The 14,756-nt window shown below is 44.2% G+C and overlaps 1 protein-coding gene across 1 annotated transcript in view; it reads left to right on the forward strand.

Annotated features, from left to right (window-relative positions):
- DNAI1 (dynein axonemal intermediate chain 1) overlaps positions 1-14,756 on the forward strand; it is a 125,863-nt gene that overhangs the window by 86,247 nt on the left and 24,860 nt on the right. Inside the window, exons 14-15 of the mRNA XM_061371693.1 lie at positions 8,800-8,889; positions 13,557-13,644. Of these exons, the coding sequence (XP_061227677.1) occupies positions 8,800-8,889; positions 13,557-13,644 (178 nt within the window). The remainder of the gene's footprint in view (positions 1-8,799; positions 8,890-13,556; positions 13,645-14,756) is intronic.

Genomic DNA, 14,756 nt, shown 5'->3' on the forward strand with positions numbered 1-14,756 from the left:
GCACTGGGGACTCCAGACACTGCCCTGCTCCTCACCTCTAAGATTTGCTTTCCTTGTCTCTTGCAGCACAAAGACTGATGCTGGAGATGCTTTGCATGTGGGTGAAGTGGTCTCTGCTTCCTGGGTAACCAACTGAATAATTCTGAGGGGATTCCTGTGACTGACTGCAGGAGAGCAGTCTTCCTTTTTGCATGTATCCCTCCAGGTGCCTAGCCTTGGCTTCACTTCTGATACCAGGCTGAGGATCCTCAAGTGGTAAGGGCCGCTTATGGTGCCAGGCTGGGGTTCATGGTAAGCATCAAATGGAGAATAGCTGGCAGTGTTCCTGACGGATGGCATTTTGAGGACTTTGTCGTAGGAGCACTATTTCGTCTCAGGAGCAAGAAGGGACAAATGATTTGCTCCAGCAAAACAGGAAGTCACCAGACTCAGGATGAGTTAACTGTCTTAGGGGAATTTCACTACAGCAGATCCCTCAGGCAAACAGCAGAGGCAAGGGACAGAGGGAAGAGAATAAACAACAAAAACCCCAGCAATTTGTCTTTGACAGGAGGAGAATGTGAAAGATTTCTTCTCTGCTGATAATGACTTGATGTTTCCGGATGCCAATCTGCTGAAAGTTGCTGGCAGGAACGAACAAGAAACACATTTGGAGGTGACAGAGGGAAGAAATGAGAACTGTTTCCTAGCTCAAATCAGATGCTGCTGTAGGGGAGTCCAGGAGAATATTCACACCAGAGCACAGGGGAGATCAGTCTGGCTCTGGAAGATGTGACCTATGGAGCATTTTATTGTAGATCAGCACTTCGGCATGAGCCCTCAGCATGATGCTGAGGCAGACTGAAAAACAGGACAGCAGCAAAGTGGAGAAAATCTTTTACACAGACCAAAGGTGCTTGCCACTGGACTAACACATCCAGGACTAGAAGGGCACTCTTGGTTGGAGTCTGGTCTGTCTGCCTTTGCAAGCATCCCATTGTGTTCATCTGTCAGCTGGTGACCTGCAGATCGTCTGATGGATGTGGCCAAACTGCATTCATGAGAGCTTGCTGTATCATAGCACAGGTTCATCTCTTCTGCCTTGATAAAATAGCTTCGATGGTGCTTTGCTTTGACACAGGCTTGTGCATAGAGATTGAGGAAATATGGTTTTAACAGTGGGTCACAAGGCAGGCACAGCTAGAGCAAGCTGGGGGCTGATTCCATCACTGTGTTTGTATGCTCGTTCAAGGAGCAGGTGCTTGCCAGTGGAAAGCCTTGAGTAAAAGCCTCCAGCCAGTGTGAGTGTAACAAATGTCAAAACCTCTCTTCTTAGCCCTTTGTGCCCAAGGTATGGGGAAAATCGGGTGGCTGGGAAAGCCCAGAGGGGCTGGGAAGCACTTGTGCTGCTGTGATGTACAGCTGGCCTCCTGCAAGACACTGTGGCTCAGTTCAGCTATGGAGCCAGATGGGCAAACTCCCTGAGCTACAGGGCTGGGCAGAATGGCAAGCTCTCTAAGAGGTGCCCATACAGCTGTATTTAGAGCATGACAGTGAGCTGTGAAGAAACTTCTTAAGTACAGACATGTGTCTAAAGCTGAGTATTAGAGAAAAGCACAAACTAATAAGGTGGAAGTGCAAAATGAGCTGTGATTATCTTGGGTCATAAAACAGAAGGGGAAAATATTTGGTAAGTGTATTAGAAGTTAAACGAATGAAGAGTATAGGCTTATTAATAAAGAAAACTTTCAGCTAATAGTGAGTGGTAGAGGAGCATGAAATATTTGATGCTGTATTGTTTAATCTTACAATAAGTGGCTGCTTAGTATGATTAATGTAAAAAGAGAATGAAAGCACAGGTCAGGATAGGCAAAGAGCATGTTAAAGAATATTTAAATAAGACAAGCCCTTGTTCATCAGCAAGATCAGCTTAAATGTACCCTGGAGTACTTAAAGAACAGAGCAATTTCAAACCACTAACAAGCATTTTTGAGAGGTTTTGGGCTACATCTATCCTGCATTTTAAGCAGAGGCAGATGTTTATGTGCAAGTCCATTTATGGCATCTGAGCTGATTAAGTACCTTGACTCAGACTCAGGGATAGGATGTGCTCTGGGGCGTGGATGAAGGGAAGCATCATTCTGCTTTTCCTTGTGGACTCACACACATTCATGTGTGATGTGGGCAGACTGGAATATGATACATATAAAGTCTGCTGTCATCAATCCTAAAACATTTTTCAGTGATGCTGAAGAGCAAATGTCTGGCAAAAGGGGTTTCTGTGGGTGCTTCCCTCAAAGGGACTGTCCTTGCATACAAGAATAGTGGCATGGGCAGTGTACCAGTGTCTGGATGATTCATCCAGGTTAGAGGCAGCTGAAGCCAGCCACAGGAGCACACAAAGTGTGTGTGATAGCACAGAAGTGCATCAGGCTGCACTCTGGGCTGCACGAGAAGCATGGCCATGAAAAGGAGGAAAGGTCTCAAAGGACCCGAAGAAGTGAAAAAATAACTGCAGGAAAATAGTAGGGTTGGTCCCAGGGAATTATTTGCTAGCCAGATGCATCTGATGACTGGGAAAACAGTGGAACAAATGGCAAAACTGTTTGTAAGTGTCCAGATAATAAGATGATTCAGAGAAGCCAACATGGATTTGTCCAGAATAAATTGTCAAGCCAGTATAATTTCTTCTGTTTCAGAGAAATGGTCCTCATGAAGAAGGAGGAAGCAGTTAAGGTTATCACCTCTATCCATCTTGACTTTACTAAATCTTTCGATCCAGACTCACACAGTGACATATTCATAACCAAATTAGAGAAATATGAATTAGGCAAAATACATAAAGAGCCTGCTCAGATGGCTCAGGCAGTATGCTCAAAGAGCACTTATGCAGAGCTTGCTGTCAGACTCTAAAGATTCTTCAAGTGAGATCCAGCTGTCAGTCCTGGTCTTCTTTTGATCAATACTTTCATTAACAACTCCGATTACAGAATAGGGAAGCCCCTTTGGGAGGACAAGGCACTTTGCAGGACATGATTATGTTCAAAATTATCTTGATAAATTGAAAGTAGAACCCAAAATCAATGTGATGAAATTCAATAAAGACAAGAGCAAATACTGTGTTTAGAAAGGGGAAATTAAATGCTCAGATACAAAATGGGATGACTGGATAGGCAGTAGGTTGCCAGAAGGGAAGAATATATCAGATCGCTGCCAATGGCCAGCAGTACAATACCATTGTACAAAGACATGTGTCATTCTGATTATTAGCAGGAATATAAGTTAGAGGAGGTTGTAACTCTGGTCTGCTAGTGCCTAGAGGTGGTCTGATACCATGTGTGTGCAGCAGCAGGGAAGGGCTGAATTTGAAGGACAGGAATGGTGAAGGTTGGAAGAGCAGGACCTGGAAGCAACAGTTGAAGTAGCTGGTTTTGTTGGGTTGGGAAAACAGAGAAAGGAGCAACATTTTCTTGTCCATTTAAAGACTGCTGTAAAAAAGGGGGGAATAAACTGTTGTTCTCTGTGTCCACTGGGGAGATGGTAAGGAGTAATTGGCTTGACTTGTGGTAAAGAAGATTTCCTGTATAAGGCAAATTAAGCTTGGACATATTTATATACAGGGAGGCTGTTGAGTGCCTATACTTGGAGGCTTGTGAGAGCAGCCTGTGTGAATTGTCACCAATGATAAGTGGGAGTCTGCTCCTGCCTTAGAGCTGAATAGATACCTTTTTTGTTTACCTCCAAACTCTGCATTGCCATCAAGGCTTTTCTCATCACTGTACTGATTGCCAGCTCATATTGGCCAGGACTTTCCTCAGCAGTTGTTTGCTGGATTTATCTGATCATCATACTGGGCCAGTTCATGTAAAAGTGATTTGATAATGCCTTTGTCTTTCCTCTTCTCTACCTGTGACAGACTTTATTTGTGCTTTTTAGACACTGAATGAAATCCTCTTATTTCACTTAGGGCAGGTGACAGCAGGGCTGTGGTACTCCAATACTGTCAAATGGCTCCTTGAAGGAGAATCACAGAATCACAGAATGGTTGAGGTTGGAAGGGACCACGCTGGGCTCATCTAATGCCGCCTCCCTGCTCAAGCAGGGTCACCTACAGCATGTTGCTCAGAACTGTGTCCAGGTAGATCTTGAATATATCCAGGGAAGGAGAATCCACAACCGCTATGGGCAACCTATCCCAATAGGTCACCCTCACAGTAAAGAAGTTCTTCCTCATGTTCAGGTGGAACTTCCTGTGTTATAGTTTATGTGCGTTGCCACTCGGCCTGTCTCTGGGCATCACTGAGAAGAGTCTGGCCCCAGCCTCTTGATACCCTCCCTTCTTACACACATTGGTAGATCCCCACCTGAATCTTCTTTTGGCTGAATAGGCTCAGCTCCCTCAGCCTTTCCTCATATGAGAGATACTCCCAACCCTCAGTCATCTGGGAGTTGGAACTAGATGATCTTAAGATCCTTTCCAGCACTAACTATTCTATGATTCTATGATTCCAGTAGCCCTTCACTGGCTTTGCTCCAGGAGCTCCATGTCTCTCTTGCACTGGGGAGCCCAGAACTGGACACAGTGCTCCAGGTGAGGCCTCAACAGGGTTGAGAAGAGGGGGAAGATCACCTCGTTTGACCTGCTCTTCCTAATGCAGCCAGGACACCATTGGCCTTCTTGGCCACAAGGGCACATTGCTGGCTCATGGACAGCCTGTTGTCCAATGGGACCCCCATGACCCTGTCTGCAGAGATGCTTTCCAGCAGGTCACCCCCAGCTTGTCTTGCGCATGGGGTTATTCCTCCCCAGGTTCAGGACCATGCACTTGCCTTTGTTGAATTTCAAAATACCCTATCTGGGAAACAATTTCTTGTCTGTTGATGTGCTTGTGTTCCATATGGCATCCCACAGTTGATCTTTGGCAAGCCGAGGGCCATCCAGAGGGATTTGTGTTTGCAGTAGCAGGTCTTGCCTTACACAAGAGGCAGGCAGATGCTGCCTGTGGCTGCCTGCAAAGCACTGAAGTCAGCCTCGTGACCAGGATGATTTTGACCATATTTTGTCAGTGCGAGTGACTAACAGCCTCTGTGCCATGAAAACTGATCAAGCAATATTTCTTTTGTAAGAGTGATGTCAGAAACATGGGGATTTTCCAATCAGATTGAATAAATGGTGTAACTTCCAGTTGCTGTAGAGAAAGATGCTAGTATTCCCTTGCTAAGAATGAATGGATTATTGCCCTGCTAACCTGCTGTACATAGCATTGAAAAGCATGTTTTAATCTTTATTTTTGTACAATCAAACAGGGGTTTGAGTAGTCTCAACTTCTCTATAAACAGGATTTAAGAAATAAACATTAAAAAGCAGTAGGCTCCTCTAACAGCAATGATTTTCACAAACTTTGCACTGCAAAAATAGTGAGGTTAAGATCACATTTAAAAAATAGCAGCAGATCCTTGACTTCGTTGCAGGTCTCATCATGATCCGGCACAGCAAAGGACTTGCTGCCCTGTGTTAACTTGTCTCCTCTCTGCTGTCTACATGCACGTTCCTTTCTCATGTGTTTTGTCACTCTTACTGTATCATAATTGAACTTTTGCTGTAAGCAGTTTCACACAGCCAAAGTACTGGTTTATTATCACGTGTTTCAGGAAAGAATTTACTTCTTGCACTACACACACAATTGCCTAGTTCTCTTGTCAAATGCCTAAATCTGCACAGCACGAATGCTGCTAATGACAGGAGGTTGTGCCATGTTCATGGTTCTCTGGGATCACAGAAAAGGCCAGTTCTGAGCAGATGCCTGATTTGATTGCAGTATCATGAAGGCTAATTACTCTAATAAGCATTTAAGGGATTCAGATATCAGGAGAAAAAGATCACAGACATTATTAAGATGTTAGTGTATTGAAGGAAAATTGAAAGTATAAAGTGCCAATTTCTGTTTTCTGAAATCCAGGCTAATGTCACTGGGAGTGTTGATAGTCATCTGAGGGCAGATCCTGATGCCCTCGAGGGAGTGTGTTCAAGCTGTGTACAATATGTACCCAACTCGGGTACCATTGACTGCTTTGAATATAGGAGAAAGAGTATCCCAAGCAAATTGGCCTCGTTCTTACTTTTGGGGGCTGATAACTCTACCTGTCTGCATAATGAACGAAGAGAAGGAGTTGTGACACCCAACTGAATACTGATAGTAGAAAACTTGAATAGATCTCCATGAGGGAGAGGGTATTTGAAGTGGGCAAACCCTGGGGAAAAGCTCTTTGCTTGGGAATGCTGAAAGGGATTGGCTTTGGAAAACAAAAACCCATGAGCTCATGATAGTGCTTACATTGTTGGTCACCTCCAGACAAGTTTTCTGCAACACATCGTGTTAGCATAAACATAAGGACTCGGGAGTTGTGCCTGCATGGGGTGATCAGGACGGACTCTAGCCACCGAGTCTCCATCTATGTATTTTCCACTGGTGTGATGGGCCATCACTTGATTCTAGCTTCAGTGCAAAGCATCTTCACTGCACTTAGCAAGAGCAGAGCTGGGAACTCAGTTGCTGCTGCCCCTGCATAGCTCAAGCAGCATGCAATGGGTGCCTGAATGTACACTTTGACAGTGGGCAAGCTGGGACTCTCCCTTCAGAGAGGGTCTGGACCAGCTCTGATCCTACGTTGTGTGAGCACCCTGGATGGTGGCTGTAGACTTCAGGATGGTTTAGATGCACACTGACTGCAGCACAGATACGTGTCACCTGCATTCATCTTCCACATGCATCTCAGGGCATTGCTGGGTTCAGGCTGCAGGTTTCAGATACTGGAGAGCCCCTTTTCTTGCAGTTTAGTCCTGTCATATTAAAGGATATATGAGCCACTTGTGCTAACTTCTCCCGGGTTTGAATGGCAAACCTTTGTTTTCATAGGAGGTACTGTCTTGCGAAATAGCTTCCCGTACCTCAAGTGGAGTCAGTTTGACTTGGAGGTGGCCTGGGAAGCGTGACTGTTTTTCCCAAATACTTGGGGAAGTGAACTTACAAGGAAGAACATGGAGAGCTGTGCTGGACATGTTAGTAAAAACATCTTGTTGTCAGATAGTTTTAGTGCAGCATTTTTAAAGGCTCTGATTTGAAACATGACCCTTTTTCTGTGCTCAGTATGAGACATGTTGGACGTGTTTGCAACCCTGAACTTGTCATTTCTCACTTTGAATTAAAACTCCTCACTACACCTGCCTTTTCATCTGAAGAAGCTGCTGGTGACCATCACTGTCAGCAGAAGCTGTTATTCCAGGGAGATGTTCCTGGAATAGATATACCAGCACATTCTGTGTGCAATGGCCAGTCTAGAAAATCAGTGTCCTCCATATGTGCCATTGAACTTTCTTTATATCATTAGCTGTTTTATTCTGGACCATAGTGAATAATGGCATTCCTTTAATGCCATATAGTAGAACTGATTCCACCTAGAAGACTTAGAATGTCTCCTGTGCAAGGATGTTCAAAGGTGTATGCCACTCAACACTCTTCAGTTGCAACTTATAGACATGAAACTGGCATTTTCATATACTCTCAGGTGGATTCCTTTTATATTTTATTTTTCCTTCTTCAGAATAGTGTGTTCTAGGTTGTGTTCAGTAGGAGATCAATTACTTTTTGCTGAGTCTACTGCTGGATATTCATGTTCCACAGAACTTGACAGTTTTACAAACCAGAATTAACACTGCATTTCCCAAGAAAGGATACCCAACCTGTGTAAAGTAATGAGAATGATGCTTTATTTCTGGAATAAGTACCAGGTAACTAACTGGTCGTAGACAAAGTATTTGCTAAGCTCTAGGACATTCATGCCCATTTATCATGTTTATGGGATGAAGTTTAGGGAGATGTAACTGCTGCACTGTTTGGACAGGAAGAGATACACCTTTGAAAACACCAGCACAACCTGACAAAGTGCTTGTCCCCATCCTGAGCTGACAGATACCCACAGAAGTGTATGCTGACAGGCTCAGTGACAAGTCATCCTTTTCCCTTCAATCTGATTGAATTCCCAGATCTGAAAATTGAGCATTTCTAATGCTTTTGGTCTAACTGAAATGTCTCTTCTAAACTGTAAGCCATTTATCTGAGTTCTAATCTCTCCTGCTCAGCTGTCATAGTCAAAAGGCAAATCTCCTTACCAGGCAGGCAGATGCTCTGAAGGTGTAGGGGATTTCAATTTTAATGGAGACATTTTCATGTCCCTGAAACAGCAGTGTCCCAAGGACCCATGTCACAGGTTGCCTGCAAGGGTTTGTCTATACCCCATATAGAGACAGAAAGCTAATTTGAGGTTGTCTGGCTGAAGGGTAGCCATATGACACTGCACTTGGAGTAATTAGCCATATGGAAGGGGTTAGTTTGTGCAGGGTCAGTGATGTGCTCAGGTGTTTTGGGGAAGTTTCTGAGGCACCTCTAGAGTTGTTTGGAGACATCTTAGGGATCTCTGGGATGGTATTGTGCCACAGCTCAGAGTGCTGCAGAGCTCAGACACCTCACAAGGCCCATCCTTGATGTCAATGCTCCTCCTACTGCTGGAAGAGATGGACATGGGTGAGTACAGAGTCCACAGGTGTGAGGTTTTGCCCCCCCTCAGGAGCATCCCTGCAGGAAAATGAATGCTGTGTGCCCTTCTGAAATTGGTTGTGGAGGTAATGATGTTCATACATGCTATGCAGCAGCACGCCTCTGGAGTGGAGACCAGCTCTCTTTAGGAAGGATTTCAGAAGACCCTGATGAGGATGTGAGACTGCCCTGCTAATGCTGACTGGGATTGTGTTCTTGTTTTAAGGTCAAGTGGCAGAAGAATGACATGGACAACAATCTGAACTTCTTCTCTGTCTCATCAGATGGACGGATTGTTTCATGGACTTTACTTCAGGTAAACGGTGGCAATTTCTTTTCCCATCCAATTATAACCAATTGCCTTCAAAGTTCAATGACGTATTAAGTTTATTGTTATTTATAAAGAACTGGGTTTGAAAAGAAGTGTCAGCAGAAGATTGTGGGTGCAGTTACAGCTGGTCTGGGGCACTGTGTTAAACTCCAAAATGAGCAGAACCAGCCTACTTCTCACTCAGGACCTAATCTTCATCATGCCTGCACTGGTAGCACCCAGTGATGAGATGGGTGAACATTTTTCTGCTTTGCAGCTGCAGGAATTTAAGACTGGTCCTTGCTCTGAAACTTAGCTTGTCCCAGGAGGGTCACTGACAGACAGACCAGAATAATCTGCTTTCTTTCACTGCTTCAAGACTCTCAACCCGAAAATGTTCCCCTAGAGATTGCGGTTCAGAATGTGAGAGGGATGGTGCAAATTTCTCCCCTTGTGGCCAAAATAGCACAAAGTAAGCTCACATTTGCAGTGAGACAGCAACATGCAATCAGACAGGCAGAGGGTTTCCCACTGCCATGACATTGCCAGCCTCTGTTAACTTGTTTGCGTGCCCTGTCTTTGATCACTCTTTCCTTGAGTATGTATGTTGATAGAAACTTAGCATTCATGTCCCTAAATGACCTTAAATTCATGTCTCTGAATCTCAACATTCATTTTTCTGTTGGCTTTTGAAGATTTCAACATCTTTTACTTAAAAGATGATCAAATTGTCCTAACTACGAATTTGAAGCAGCTGTTTTACTATTCTCCAGCAAAGAAATTTCTTTATGTCCTTGGATGCTCAGTTTTTTAACCTGTTATACCAAGCTCTGCAAGGCTTGCCTGTTCTGAACATTTTAGGCCTGCTGCCATGGGTTGGTATTCATATCTAATACTATATAAAATTATGCAATCATAGAATGGTTTGGCTTGGAAATGACCTTAAGGTCATCCAGTTCCAACCCCATGCCATGGGCACGAGCACCATGTAAGTCTTAATCTCACATTCACTTCAGGAATGAGAGCTTCTTCTAATGAACACGCATGAAGATGGCCTTGATTATTAAGTTCTTTTTTATAAACTCTTCCAGATTCATACATGCAACTGTAGATACAAAAACCTCTCCTGCAAGTGCACCCCAAGTCCTTCTCCCAAAAGAACTCTCAGACCTCCCTAGACAGGGACAGGCTAACACTGTCCCAGCTGTCAGCTCCAGTTTTATCCACTGAATAGAAATTCCCAACAGGTTTATGTGGAAGTGGATTCACACACCTTCAGCTAAGGACATCTAGTTGGGGTTACTTGGCAGGTTAAACTGATCAGCTGAGCCTCAGTATCTGAGTGTGCTCAGCCTTCTCCACTTAGGAGGCAAGAAACACTGGGTTAAGTCTCTTAACTTCAAAGAAATGCCACAGCTGGGACAACCTAAGAGCCTGCAGATGCACTTCGATGTCAACACAACTGGTAAAAGGTCTTTTGCAACACTTCTGTGATTCATCGGTGCTTAACTGTTTTCCCACACTGTAAACCCTTGAGCATGTAGATATACCTAATTAAGCATCCTTGGTGTGACTTCCAAGTCCTGCTTCCACATAATACAATGTCGTTTCTACTTATTCCTTGCACTTCTGTTATAAAATCGGCTACACCCATGTGAAAAGCAGGCTTTTAAGGTTTTTCTGAGGTGAAGTTACCTCTGAAATTGCCAGATCTGGCATGTACTTAGCAGGCAGGGCTGGAAAACAGCAACATTTTAGGTGCTGTCTGGTTTCTCTTTTTTTGACAGAGATTCATCAGGGAAAGCAAGGAACAGAATGGAAAGGACATTTTGTTACAGGAGGAGAAGTGGACAATCTGATTGAATTCCAGTTTTACAAAAGAGCTATCTCTGGGTTTTACTTAGAGAAAATTAAAGAAACTCCAGAGGTTTTTTTTTGTCCTTCAGATCTAAGGTGCAAATAGTGAATAAATGGAAGAGACCTTCATTAATCTTTTTGACTAATCAGGACTATCCAGAACTAAAGCTTCTTCCAACACTGATAGCTGTTTGACACTTCCAAAGCTGAGAGCAGAAAGTTGATAAATTCTTACAGATGAATATTTGGCAAGCCACACAAAAAATTTATGTAGAAGAGTTGTCGAATGTTAGCTGGGGACAGTTGATCTGGCTTGACCATAGTGGTTGTCTGTTAAAAGTGGGCACAATCACTTTGGACAAACTCCATGAGAGAGCACATGAGCTGCATGGGCTTAGGCTGTCTTGGCATGGTTTTGGGTCATCATGAAGATGTAAAATGGCAAGGAAGAATGCAGAACTTCTGCAGCTGGATGATGCTACTCTCCCTCCTTGCATGCACACCTTGCCTATCAAAAAGGAGGGCTGTAGAGCCACATCAAAGAGTGGGATGCAGCTTGGCACTGCTGCCCAGGCTGATGCTCAGCAATCACAGATTTGATTAGTAGCTGTAGTTCACCCTTCCTACGTGACCTAGAGCTAAATTACTGAACAGGTCTGTGCCTCCTTCATCACTTGCGGCTAATAACAGCTAAAGAGAAACAGGCAGCTGCAAGGCCTAATTCACTAATGCTTACAAAGTGCTTTACAATTGTTAGGCAGAAGCAATGTATTACTGCTCAGTATTCCTGGAAGGCCAAACTGTCGACAGTCTGTTTACCCAGAGGAATACACAAATGGCTTTGGCAACAAACAGCCCCAGGAACAGATGCATTTTCCAGACTGTGGAGCTGGAAAAGCTGGGTACACACTGAAAGCAGCACAACAGGAAAGTCTGCATGAGTAAGATCATTTGTGAAGGCGAGAGGCTACAGAAGCTGTTCACAGAGGCCTTGGCCAGATGAAAGTGCTGGGTGGCATCTTCAGAGAAAGGGTGCAGAAAGGTGTGTACCTACAGAGAAGATCTCACGTGGTTTGCCTTTCTAGCAGCACAGAGAGTAAGTGGGCTAACGTGTCTTCATCATGTGTCTGACCTTGGTTAGACACACTGGGTATATCAGTGTCACCAGAGCCAGGCAGCTCCAAAGCTGCTCTTCAGACCAGACTCCTGTGGCAACCACCCATGGCTTGGACTGGACAGACTTTCTACGGTGAACAGGAAGACCTGGGAGCCTGAGCAGAGGCAAGTAGTTGCTCTGCATATCCTGACTGTGCTCACAGCACCCCACTAAGACTCCTATTTGGGTACACAGTGAACAGCACATGGAATATGCTTTGCTACTGGATGCTCTGGGCATCACTATTCCCCATTCTTGCACACATACACCAGCATATATGTCTCTTTCTTAACATCATTCGTGCCTTGACCCACTGACTCCAACTTGATGCAACTCCCATGCTACAAGAAGAGTCAACAGAAGGTAGGACCATGCAGGCTGCAGGAGTGTGTCCTGCTGCTTGCTGCTCTCTCACAGAACAGTTCCGCCATCAATAGGTCAGGGCACGTTGGTGTACAACAGTGCAAATGAGTGAGAAGAATGTGCATTATTTTATGGGGTTTGGCCTTTCTTGATCCTTCTGTAAATTTGTACTTCTAAAACATGATAAAAATGTCTTGCAGATCACTGTGTCCTCTGGACTGCAGTACTGAACTCACAACATCTTCTCCCATCTTCCCTAACACGCAGTTCCCTGGGATTGACTTTGCCAGGCAGAATCTTTTTCTACCTGAGACCTGCTCTGGGCTTAGAGGAAGTCCAGCTAAAGCTTGATTCACTGAGCTAAGAAGTTATGTTTTGTTCTCACAGTGCTCCAGTGGGAAATCTGCAGATTCATTAAAACATCCAGTCCTCAGCCCACACTGCTCACTAATTTAATCTTTAGTTCTTTGTTCTTTTTGTCAGCCCCAGGGTATTCTTATATTCACAACCAACTCCATTCTGCAGTGGTATTTTAATTCCCAGCACTAGTCTAAGAACGGATCTTTACCCTCTCATTGTTTCCTCATATTCATCCACATTGTGTCTATTTTCATCTGTCTTCTGTCTTCCACCTTGACTGTAAACTGTTTGGGGCACAGCCTTTTTGCCCTGTGTGCATACATCACTTGGCACAGCAGTGCTGTGGCCTGCAATGAGAGCTATTTAGAGCTCTGCTGATAACAGCAACACTGGGCATTTTTCCTCTGGGGAAGCTGCTTGCTAGATGTTCTTGTTATTTGAATCTCAGAACCCATGAGGTTGTGAGTACTGGGAACTGAGGCCGCTCTGGGATTAATAGGAAGATGGTAAGAAGCAAAGACTGGCAAGGTGATGAGTTACTATCCACTAGTGTGGGTTTTAATCAGCTCTATAATGGTATGCAATACCCATCTTAAACCATGCAGGGTGATTTTGCATAACACAATGATTTAAGGTGGCAGTGTTGACCTCCACTCAAAAGCATTGACCCCCAAACCCAAAGCTTCCCACATCAGTTGCATGTGTCTGCGTGGTGTACCACTGGCTCTTAGCTCCAGTGCATCAAAGCATCAGTTTCCTGGAGGGATTATGTAAAAGTGACACGTTATCAAGTTGCCAACTGTGAGCATGAAACATTAAGCAACATTTGGACAGCTTTTTAAAATTCCTCCATAAAATTTGCCATTTCAAATTACTGAATGTCTCTCTATTGTTGCTGTAAACCATGTTATTCATGTGGAATCTCCTCTGCCTGCAGAATGAGCTGGTTCATACAGATGTCATCAAGCTGTCAGCAGAGGGAACAATGGCGCAGAGGCCAGAGGGGCTGCAGCTGAAAACACTTGGTAGGAGCCCAAGTCCTTTCCATGCTGATTAATTACTGACACAAAGCCTCTAATCAGTTATTCTGGGAATTAAATTAGGAGTAGGGTGTTGAGATGGAAGGGAGCTAAAGAAGGGTTACACCTCCTTGCTTTCATTATGTAGTAAGGCAAAATCGGTCTGGAGGAATAGCTGCTAATTGAGTCAAATTTTGCTGGTTACACCTTGCCTGTACTTGGGGAAGAAAGATGAACATCAGTTCAAAGCATGATGATTTTACTGGGATATCCCAGTGTGGACAAGGCACAGGGATTACCTGTATTTGTCAAAACTAAGTCAGTTTTGCTCTTCCTGCCAGACAATGATCTGGACCGGCCAAATCAAGATGAAAAGCAGACTTTCCCTTTTCCTGGGTGCACAGCTCATCCAGTCAGCAGTGATGAACCTCAGCAGGTTTGGCTCTCTAAAAGCACAACATCTCTTCTGGGCTACTATGTTAGGCACCCTCTGTACAAAGTAGAGACAGTGCAGTCCTTCTGTGCTGAATTACCTCAGCCTGACCATCCTGTTTGGGATAAAATGGGATGAGTCAGCTCTGGAGGTCCTGGAATACATGGGGAGCCTTGAAGAATCTCCTAATCATCCTACTGCACCTGCTTTCGGCTGTGAAGCTGTGGCCTGGGTTTGGAGAAACCATTTCACGTTTAGGAATTGCTGTGTTTCTACACAGTAACTGCTGAACAATTTGTGAGAAGGTTGCATAGGTTGCAAGAGACCAGTGAAAGCAGTACACTGCAGAACTCCCAGGGGCTTTGGGATTATTTGTTAGCGTTTCTGTGAAATGGGTTTTCAAAGACTTGTCTTGAATATTTAACAATCTATTTAAATGTTAAAAATGCAGACAGTATTATAGAGTTGAATAACCTTAACAATTCCTTTGAGGACTACATTTTGTTAACGTTTAAGACATAATCTTTAAGACAGCTGCCTTTGCAGGAAGTTCTCTGTAACTGTGTGCTTCTCAGCCTTATCTGCTTGTTTATCATATGATATTTGCTCTGGGTGTCCTTGCTGGTCAACAGCCCCAGGTTGCTCTGGCTCTCAGCAGACATCCCATCTTCTGCTGAAGGACCCT

Source organism: Neopsephotus bourkii, unplaced genomic scaffold (assembly GCF_033783945.1).
Source record: "Neopsephotus bourkii isolate Nb327-2 ecotype Australia unplaced genomic scaffold, CSIRO-AGI_Nbou_v1 NB_16, whole genome shotgun sequence".
NCBI lineage: Eukaryota > Metazoa > Chordata > Aves > Psittaciformes > Psittacidae > Neopsephotus > Neopsephotus bourkii.